General features: G+C 34.9%; 1 protein-coding gene across 1 annotated transcript in view; it reads right to left on the reverse strand.

Moving 5' to 3' along the window:
• The window catches only part of LOC107732235 (MAP/microtubule affinity-regulating kinase 1), a 65,560-nt gene that overhangs the window by 20,448 nt on the left and 33,547 nt on the right, over positions 1 to 11,565 (reverse strand). Inside the window, exons 4-9 of the mRNA XM_016543514.1 lie at positions 9,581 to 9,629; positions 7,486 to 7,551; positions 7,323 to 7,393; positions 5,394 to 5,450; positions 5,014 to 5,250; positions 2,671 to 2,790 (exon numbers count right to left, since the gene is read on the reverse strand). Coding sequence (XP_016399000.1) covers positions 2,671 to 2,790; positions 5,014 to 5,250; positions 5,394 to 5,450; positions 7,323 to 7,393; positions 7,486 to 7,551; positions 9,581 to 9,629 — 600 coding nt within the window. The remainder of the gene's footprint in view (positions 1 to 2,670; positions 2,791 to 5,013; positions 5,251 to 5,393; positions 5,451 to 7,322; positions 7,394 to 7,485; positions 7,552 to 9,580; positions 9,630 to 11,565) is intronic.

Genomic DNA, 11,565 nt, shown 5'->3' on the forward strand with positions numbered 1-11,565 from the left:
AAAAAAAAACTCATACAGGTTTGGAACAACATGAGAATTTTCATTTTTGGGTGACTTTTACTTTAAAATGGTCTTGGAAACCCCAGCAAGTTTTACCACAGATCTAAAAATAAATGTATCCATAATTAAAAAAATTTTCATTTAAATTAGTGCTGGGCAACGATTAAATCGCAATTAATAATATATGTGTGTGTTTACTGCGTGTATTTATTATGTATATATAAATACACACACATTATGTATACCAGTGCAATTCATTAACGTGTACACGATTTGAAAAATTCGCAAATGTGCGTCACTACACTGAAACAAATGCTTTTCAACCGGTGTCTGCAGAGTTAAGAATTACATTAATGTGCAGCATTTTGTTCAAATAGAGACATATTTGTGAATACAAATGTTATAGTTTGTATTAAAGTATCATGATTTGTGCATGTAACGATTAAAATGTGCATTTGTGGATCAGGCGACACGCGTGCATTCATTCACGTCTCTTCTGAGTCGATTCTATTTGATTCGTTTGAATTTTGAGGCTTTCTTTCTGCCCTTTTAGCCTTGCGCAATCCACACACACATCCACACGCAGCTGAGCCACAGAAAATCAGCGACCACTAGATGGCACTAGCCCCAGTCACATGTGCGCATTCCATTGAGTACGGTTTCATGAATGTTACATTGTGTTTTCTTTGTTTCTTTTTGGTTTGGCTATTCTCCTCTGCCAGTAGAAATACAATAAAGATATTTTATTTAACTTGTTCTAACTGAACTTGTCTTAAGACACAGAATAGCTTATATTAATTTTGCCAAACATTTGGCCTTGCCCAATCCACACATACACAGATCGCGATCCACACGCAGCTCCAAGTAGCTGAGCCACAGAAAATCAGCGACCTCTAGATGGCACTAGCCCCAGTCACATGTGTGCATTCCATTGAGTATGGTTTCATGAATGTTACATTGTTTTCTTTGTTTCTTTTTGGTTTGGCTATTCTCCTCTACCGTAGAAATATAATAAAGATGTTTTATTGAACTTGTTCTAACTTAACTTGTCTTAAGACACAGAATAGCTTATATTAATTTTGCCAAACAAGAACTTCGTGACGATACCTTGTTTTTTTTTTCTGTAGGCTTAATTCAACGGCACGTTGTCAGTTACTCCTTCCTTGTATTATTATTATTAAAAGGACTATTATAGTTGCTCATTTATGCCATTAGTAATCGCACATTTATATTTAATTAAACTATTAAATTAACTTAAACTAAACTATACCAAACGAGCGTTTTATAGGCTATAGCCTATTCCGCGCTGCATCTATTAATCATTTTGAGTCTAATATCATCCCATATAAATGTTGCACCATTTTTTCCATGTGGTATCAAAAGTAGTATCAAATATTAATATTTGTCAAGACGTCAGAAATGGCAGTATTGGGACACTACCACCAAGACATACACGGCCATAGCTATGTTTCCATCCACCTATTTTTAATGCGCATTTTGGATTATCGCATAAAAAATGCTGGATGGAAACGCCAAGATGCGCATAAATTCTTAAAATGCTCATAAAAAACTTATGCGCACAACTGAGTAGGATAAAAAGTTTATCCAATAAGAAAAAAATGCGCATAAACTACGATGGAAACACATTTACAGAATAAATTCCACCATGCGCATTGAAAAAGTCGCGTGACTTTGCGCTATGAGATGGGATAACCTGACTAACCAGCGGACCGATCTCGTTCACAGCATCTGAAATGTTGTTTTGGTCGTTCTGAAAAGCCTGAGCAAAGTCTGTGAAATTAGGCCTATTTCTGTATAATTGTCTTACACGACTGCGTTCCCAAACAGCAGCATCCGCCTCCGAAAGTAATTTATTACATATGAAAATTATTATATTCAGTGGCTTCTCCTAGTCTTCTTAGAGATATATTTAGTGCCAGTTTATCAGGAAGTGACGATTTTGTTCTCTTTGACTCATTGGATGGAAACGGTGCTTTATTCGCAAATGTTTTATGTGATATTCCAGTTGTGCACACAAGTTAAATTCGCATCTTTGGATGGAAACATAGCTCATGTTGCTGTGAGCATGCAAGACAAGATACTGCACAAAGACATAACATAATATCCTCCATAGCAGATCTAGACAGGTAGTGCTGGGGAGGAGGAGGGTGTCGAGGAACTCTTCTGTAAGCCAGCCTCACAGCAAACACTGAACTAGACTATTTAAATATTAAACAAGAAAGCTCAAAGGCTGCAGATATAAGAGAGGTGAATCTGCATGCTCCATTTGGTTTACACTGAGATAGCTAAAGGATTAATATTGAATACCTATCAGCTTGCACTAGAGTGTCCTGACTGAACCTCAGGTCATTTCTGAACAAGTTTCTACTACTCGAGACACGCCAGATTTAATGTTAACAAATGTGTGATTAAGATTTGATTTCACATGACTTCAAAAGACTTGGAATAAAGTGTACAGGACTACTTTTATGACACTTTTTATGGTGCTTTTGTTCTTTTCTGAGTTTACAGTGACTCTGTTCACAGTATGCTTTCGTTGTATGGAAAAGAGCATTAGACATCTCATTTTGTGTTTCACAGAAAAGTATATTTTTCTATAGTTCTTTTCAAAATTCATACGGGTGTGTGAAATGTGTTTATCAGCCTCACCTCTAGACTTCCACGTTTGCCTGGATTTAGCACCAACAGTTTCTTCAGAAGGTTTTCACAGTCTGTGGACATGTAGAACGGTATACGATACTTCCCTCGCAAAACTCTCTCTCGCAGCTCCTGTGTGGACCAACATTCAGAGTGAGGACCCAATACAGCACATACAGACAGAGCAATATGCTTTCAGGAAAACTTGCTGCATTTTCATTTAGGTAAACTAAATAAAAACATAAGCCTTAAATGGAGCAGTGGAACAGTTTTTTGCTTTGGCAGACTTTAAAGCAAACAGTGCATCACTATTACCTCTTCACATCGATGGTAAAAATTCACACTGCAATGAAACTCCAAATAGGGTGTTTTTCACTTAGAAAAAAATGCTTAAATTACCAACCAACAAGAAAAAAACAATGCTTTTGAGCCCCAACTACAAGAACCGTAAGTTGTTAGCAGCAAGCAAATTTGACAAAATTTTATATGGCAAACAAAAGGTCACAAAATAGAAATTACACATTTAAACAATAATGTTGGGAGGTTAGTTGTGCTATACTGGGAACATATTTACGGCTAATAGGTATTCTATATGTCTAAGGATACATAAAAAATCAGAAACCCCAAAATATTTGGGAAGCAGTTTTAGGATTTTTAAATATTTATTCAATTCAAGTTTATTTGTATAGCGCTTTTCATGATACAAATCGTTGCAAAGCAGCTTTACAGAAAATTTTACGTTTCTACATTATATTTAGGAGTAGGTTATTAGTTGTGACTATGGCAGAAATGTACAGTAAAAATCACGCAGTTAGTTTAAATTACATGTAATCAAACAGACGGTGAACACTATTAACTGCAATGATTATATGTTGGATATACAGTGGGTACGGAAAGTATTCAGACCCCCTTAAATTTTTCACTCTTTGTTATATTGCAGCCATTTGCTAAAATCATTTAAGTTAATTTTTCTATGTTGTGTTCACACCAAAAGCGAATTTAATTATTTGTGCGAGTAGATTACATACAAAGTCAATGCAAAGACGCGAACAGACACAAATTCGTGCCGGGCGACGCGAATGGTGCAAATTGGGCGACGCGATTGCCGCAAATGCGCAACATACGCCTCAATCACGTCTTCCGCGCAAAAAATTTAACTCGAGCGGAAAATTTGCATGATGCGTTGTCGCGCAAGCCAATCAGCAAAGAGCGTTTTGACTCGTCCGGTTTGACACGTCCGGTTGTACCAGAAAATGTTTTTTTTTGTTTTTATGTTTTTATTTGCGCGAGTGACGCAAAAAACATCCCGCGAGTAAACTAGAACGAGTAACGCGATGCAAATATTCGCTTCGCGTTTGGTGTGCACACACCATAAGAATCATGCAGTCAGTTACAAATTACACGTAATCAAACAGACGGTGAATACTATTAACTGTAATGATTGTATGTTGCGATTAAACTGCGATTGCGATTAAACTTTGCAAAATTTGGTAGTTTTATATGTTGTTCCAGGGTTAAAGCATTTAAAGCATTTAAATTTGAAATATAGAGGAACCTTTCTGATTATCTTATTATTATTATTTTTTGTGGAAACAGAGTTTTTTTTTCTAGGTTTCATTAATGAATAGAAAGTTCAAAAGAACAGCATTTCTTAAGATTAGAAATGATTTGTAACAATGTAAAATGTCACTTTTGATCAAGTTAATGCACATATGTGACCCTGGAGCACAAAAGCAGTCTGAAGTCGCAGGGTATATTTGTAGCAATAGCCAACAATACATTGTACGGGTCAAAATGATCAATTTTTCTTTTATGCCAAAAATCATTAGGATATTAAGTAAAGATCATGTTCCACGAAGATATTTAGTAAATTTCTTACCATAAATATATCAAAACTTAATTTTTGATTAGTAATATGCATTGCGAAGATCTTCATTTGAACAACTTTAAAGATGATTTTCTCAATATTTAGATGTTTTTGCACCCTCAGATTCCAGATTTTCAAATAGTTGTATCTCGGCCAAATATTGTCCGATCCTAACAAACCATACATCAATGGAAAGATTAGTTATTTAGCTTTCAGATAATAAAAAATTGACCCTTATGACTGGTTTTGTGCTCCTGGATCACATTTGTTTAATACGGCTATTATTTTCTTTCAAATAACATTCTTACTAACCCCATACCTTTGAACGACAGTATGTGTTTATGTATGCATGTGAAGAAAAAAAATCAGAATAGAACATAATACCATTAAAGAGTTTTAACAGTGATCTGCATAATTTTGCTTAATTTTGTCGCATCGTTTTTGGTGTAAATAGGCCTTCAGTGACCTTGAATATAACTAGAAATGACCTTCAAATTCTGTCCGTCAAAGGGAAGTGAGCCACTGACAAGCGTGTAGAGGATGACCCCCAGACTCCAGACGTCCACCTCTGGCCCGTCGTACTTCTTCCCCTGGAAGAGCTCGGGAGCCGCGTACGGAGGACTGCCACAGAACGTGTCCAGCTTACTCCCGATGGTGAACTCGTTACTGAAGCCAAAGTCCGCTATCTTTATATTCATGTCCGCGTCTAGCAGCAGGTTTTCAGCCTTTACAGAGAGAGAGACGCACAAAGAAATGTAGCAAAGCGGTCTGCACAGTGCACGGTCATTAGAGATCAATGAAACACAAATCACTAAAGGTGAGCAGATCTATACCACAGCCTTAAACGGTGTGTGTGTGTGTGTCTCACCTTGAGATCCCTGTGGACTATTCTCTTCTGATGGCAATATTGCACTGCAGACACAATCTGTAGTCACACACGAAGTCACATTAGCATGACAAATAATACATCATTCCACAAACCAGCTCTTTTGTTCATCTGCAAATAGAAGCTGAGAAAGTCTGCAAATCCAGCATGTGTTTGTATGTGCTAGACAGACACTGTAACATGTCTTTATGTCACTGTAGTTGAGAGCGAGACAGACTGGGGTCTTATATTCTGACTAATCAGTGAACTGCAGTCTGGGGGTTTCATTCGCCATCATTAGCAAAGCACGAAGGAAAATGGCCAATTAATTATTGCAGCGCTGCAGGGGGTTTAATTACACTCAAACTGATGTCTGTTTGTTTACAGTTGTCACATGAACAGCTGATCAGAGGGAAACTTGACAAACACTGTATCACCACCAGAGGGTGCTCTGTACAAAACCGTATTAAAATTAATCAACATTCATTAAAGGTAGTAATAAAGGAGGAAGATGCCCCCAGTGTATTTATTGATCATGACATGACTATTATAATTCTTTCTTTCTTTCTAAATGTGTCATTAATATCAAATACTAAATCAGTTAATGCATTTAAATAAACGTTTTTTTTTGTCCTTTCAGCTGGAGGATTCATCTTTTCCACCAAACCACTGTCAAGCAGAAGGAAAATGTTTAATGCAATAAATACAGTTAAAATAAGTGTAATTAATCTGATTAACTGAATGTAAGCCAGTACAACAGCACGTTAATAAACGGCAATATTTACCCACATATATCTGTACTAAAACATTATAGAGCACGCAAATTCCTTGTGATTTTCATGATCAACTGAATTTTATATTGTTAACAAAATAACACTGAACAAGTAATGTACGATGTTCAATTTTTTTAAAATTACTAGTACTTTTCTCCATATTTTCATTTGCTAGTAGTATTTTGAAATTATCTAATTAATTATCTCTTCCGATTTTAGTATTTAGTAAGCAACAATTCTTGTAAGTATTTATTAGATGCTATTAGACACTTTATTTTAAGGCCCAATTCTCGCAACAAACCATTAACTACTACTTTTGCCTCAAACTTTTAATTTGCTGCTTATTAATAGTTAGTAAGGTAGTTGTTAACTTTAGGTATTGGGTAGGATTAGGAATGTAGAATATGGTCATGCAGAGCTTTATAAGTACTAATAAATAGCCAATATGCTAATAATAGTCATGGTAATAAGCAACTAGTTAATAGTGAGAATTTGGAAGGTGTTACCAAATCTATTTATTAGGCATCACTTATACATGACATATTAATACTTATTCTAATAGTAATTAGTTCAAGTTTAACTAGTTAATACTTCTTTTTTTATATTTTTTATGCAAAAATGTACAGTACATTTTTACTGTAAGACACATTAGTCAAGTTCATACATGCAAATATTTATTTGTTTAACTAGATTATAAAACAACTGATATTCTATTATTTTATAAACGTGCCTTGTGATTTAATACTGTTATAATTTATACTTGTATACTAATTTATACTAATCATTTATAATTGATAATAATTAATAATTTGTTTACATTGAAATGCAGTGTAGAAGAGAAGCAAATATCTTTCTAAAAATCTAGCCCATTCACTGTGATTTGCTGTTGTAAATATTACACTGGAAAAAGGCATTAATATGTGCTTTATAAGGACTAATAAACAGACAATATGCTAGAAATATGCATGCTAATAAGCAACTAGTCAATAGTGAGAATTAGTCCTTAAAATAAAGTGTTACCCAGTTACCTAATACAATTTACTTTTAAAAATGTATTTTTGATCTCAATAGTCACAATGTCAGCTGGATAGTTGATTTAAATCTCGGCTATTTTCAATGATTCTGGTTCAGATGTGTGTATAGTATACGTGTGTATCACCTGTCGAAACTTTGCTCTGGCTTCCTTTTCCTTCATCCTCCCATGAGCGACTAAGTAGTCAAACACTTCACCTGACATAGAAACACAGACATTCAGAGATGTGCGTCATGACGTGCGCTAATAGTGATATTAAATATGAATCTCGCCCGTCCATCACACTCACCTCCACTTGCATACTCCATTATTAAATAAAGTGTCTTCTCTGTTTCAATTACTTCAAATAACTTAACTGGAAGAGAGAGAGAAACAGATACAGAGAGTGACTGACATTCTAAACAATTAAGCACATTTGTTCACAAGAGTGAGCAGCTCACTATTTTTTTTGGAACAATATGGAGCTAAAATAGTATCAAAATTATAATACAAAATATGATTCGCAAGCTTGCAATTATACTTGTGCATTTATGAACTGTGGTTTGAATCATATTTTGTGGATGTACATTTTGTTACATATTCGCAAATCATATTTTGTAAATACAAATCATTTTTGACACTATTTTAGCCCCATACCACAATGACGACAGATCTGATCTGTGCTTGATTCTCTCAGGAACTCATCTATGATATGGAGAAACAACACAGCAGGGATGCTTGTTATGGAGATGTGCTAAAATACACGCAAGACGTCACACACACGGGCTTCCTGTTTCTTTTCATTTCATTGTGTACTTTACTGTATGTGAAGAGCTTCTGTAATTCAATTTACTCTCTGTGGATGGACGCTAATAACGTCTGACTGCTTCCTGCATGCAGTCTTTAACATGCAGTGAGTGTGTGTGTTAGGAAAGATGAGAGAAAAAAATGTCAGGGATAGGTGGGTAATCACAGCTTTTAGTCTGATTAATCTAAAATCCAGCTCAGCCTCAGCCAATCAGAAGCCAGGAAGGGTACGCCAGAAACAGCCAGTCATGCTAATCGATAGAGAAGTGAAAACGGAGTCTTGTGCCGTTTAGAGAGGCACAAAAGAGCTGAGCTGGTCAGACATCGGCTGTGCAGAGCTGATCGTGCTAAAGCAGCCCGTCTGAATGACTCTCCCGTGATTCCCTTCCATTAGGAATATAAATAATCCAGTTAACATCTCATAAAACTGGAGCGAGAGAAAAGAGAGGGAAAGTGCCATGTCACGGATGAAACTGAGCTGTGGATAAAAACAAGACATTGATTATCAGGTCTAAACGGCTCCAGGCTTGATCAGGTGTTATGAGGGTCAGTTCGCAGCCTCACACCAGTGTTGTTATAGCTAACTAAAACTTGTAAATATAAATGAAAGCTAAATAGAAAAATAATAATAATAAATAAAAACAATTTTAAAAAATGACAAAAGCACAAAATTACTAAAACTTAAAAAATAAAAGCTAGTTCAGAACATTTCAATAATTTAATAAATACTATAATAAATAAATACTATAGAAATGTATATATATATACATATACATATATGTGACCCTGGACCACAAAACCAGTCATAAGGGTCCATTTTTTGAAATTGAGATTTATACATCATCTGAAAGCTGAATAAATAAGTTTGTTAGGATAGGAGCGAGATACAACTATTTGAAAATCTGGAATGAATGGGTGCAAAAAAATCATAGTAAACCTAATACTTTAACTAGCCTACTGTGCTTTGGTAATATTGTAAATGCTGACTCTAGAATCTAATGAATAGTTTCTAGTGACATTAAAAAATATAATATTACAGTTGGATTATTTACTATTTAAAATTACTGGTAACAAAACAAACACACACACACACACAATATTTTAGATGCAGTAATCAGTAATGTAATCAAATTGTAATTTTAACGAAGTAATTAGTAACATGTAGTGATTTAGGTTTTTGAGTAACTTACCCAACACACTGTGAGCATACAATATAATATTTAATCTATAATATTACAATTAATGTTTACAAATTTTTACAATTCTTAAACGACTTAACTTTGATTTGATACAGCTTTTTTTTAATGCATTCATAAGATTCATTAATTTAATTTAACTTCCCCTAATTTAATGTTGGCAACAAAAAGAGGACATTTAAACTATTTCCCGCTCAAACTCAGCATTTCCCATGTGATTATGCTTGCCAATCATAACTGAGTTCATGTACACCATTTTCAGCAAACAGCTTATTTCATTATATGGCTCAAATTATGACTTTATTTACTTTAATTACATAAGAGAATTTCATACACAAATAAAACGCCAGAATATGGTCTAATGATCTTTACTTTAAAATAAATTTTAGCACGATGTCTTACCTATATTAGGATGATTTAAGACCTTCATAATCCTCACTTCACGAAAGAGCTGTGGGTAAAAATAGAGACAAAAAGCATTAGAGAAAACCGTCTTTTATGTACGGTTACCTGCATATTTCTGACTCTGAATTGTAACATTTTAATATTTGACCAATACTTTGAGTAGATTCAGCCAGTAACAAAAACTTCCCATGGAAAAATATGATTTTTAGCAATAAATAGCACTTGACCTTCGGCATTTCAGCAACTTATTTCTTGCGCCATCAATCGTGCAAAAAGCTCAAAGGTTCTCCAGGTTCTTGATTATTTTGTGTCAGACATGAACAATTCAGTGAATTGTGAATCTGACTGATTCAGTGAATCAGTCAGATTCACAAATGAATGTTCAGTGTGATTCATGAACCGATTCAACAGGTTCATTGTAAAAATCATATCTGTTTTCACATTTACCCAGCAGTAAATGAAAAAAACAAACTGTGGTTGGTTGCTTTACACGTCAATCAGAATCTCTTCCTGTCTAAGTGGGCGGTTCTTGGCCAAAATAATCCACAGTCAGAAGTCTGTCTGACAAAAACTAGCAGTGCAGCGGCCTGAAGGCTAAATGCTGGATGGATCCTAAACACTACTCCAGGTTCCTCCCCCAGGGTCTCTTCATCCTAAAACGCTGCCATACACACAAACACCTCTCTCGGACAGCTCCTCACAGCTCCTCTTTATTTAGTCAAAACAACAGGAGGCCGTTTTCTGTGAATGAGTGCCGCATGAATGAACGAGCGCATCCAGCCCTGCTGCACGTCGTCACGCAGACCAAACTGTGACACGTGCCTGCAACGGGACGGGAGACAGAATTCACCAAAATATAGACTGCATGCATACAAATGAGAAAACAACAGCAACAGAAGGAAAAATGTAAAGTAACTGACAGATTCTGCCAAACAGGGTACAAAACAGAGCTTGAAACTATTGAAAATAAAATAAAAATATAAATAACAGTATGACTTTCAATGGGAATTTTTCTTTATTCATCAGTGTCAATGAAAGGCAGTGTTTAAACTTCAGAAAATGGAAGACAAATTGAATATATTTATATATTGTATAGGGGTGTAGCTATCGATTATTTTAGTAATACAGTATTCTACAGATTATTCCATCGATTAATCGAGTAATCGTATAAGAAGTAATTTTTCTTTATTAAAGAGCAATACTAAATATACAAGAGATAATCAGCTAGATCTCTTAAAATAAACAACTAATTTGTTTTCTTTTTAGAAAAATTTACATTTTTATTGCTGAAATTGCATACTTTAATAACCGTGAAAACTAAACCCATTTAATGTTCTTACATTTAATCAGTCAATTAGAATAAAAGACATTTGGGCTGTTACCAAACAAATGATATCAGTATCAAAATTCATCTTTGCAATGCAGAGGAAACAGAAGCTGCATGGGATGAATTTCCCACACAGAGGGACATGAATGCATTTAACCTGCAGTTACAAATGCATAAATAATATTTTGTTATTTTAAACATAAAACATTGAATACTGATATTTCAAATTATTTTAAAAACTAAAAAAACTGCCAACAGGTGGCAGCAAGTCACTGTTAAGAAGTGAGTCATTGCGATTGAACTGAATCATTTAAACGGTTGATTCATTCAGGAACGAAACGTCGTCATGTTGCACAGAGACACAAAACAGCGCTGTGGCTGTGTTTGGGATTTTTCTGTTGGCAAAATAAAGCAAAAACAGGCAATATAGTGTCTAAAACGTAAGTCTCATAATATTACCTTCTTGTTTGAGCTGTTGAATAAAATCACATTTGAAATCATGCTGATTTTAGAGGTGAAATCTGGCACTCTTCGTGTGATATTGACTAACTTTCTTTCTGTGGTATTTTTATGCACAATGGCGTTTAGTCTTTCACAAAACATAGCTAACGTAGGGACATCATAACTAGCCACCATATTGATTTACGGTCTTAAA

This window comes from Sinocyclocheilus rhinocerous, unplaced genomic scaffold (genome assembly GCF_001515625.1).
Source record: "Sinocyclocheilus rhinocerous isolate Xijiao unplaced genomic scaffold, SAMN03320098_v1.1 scaffold909, whole genome shotgun sequence".
In the NCBI taxonomy this organism is placed as follows: domain Eukaryota; kingdom Metazoa; phylum Chordata; class Actinopteri; order Cypriniformes; family Cyprinidae; genus Sinocyclocheilus; species Sinocyclocheilus rhinocerous.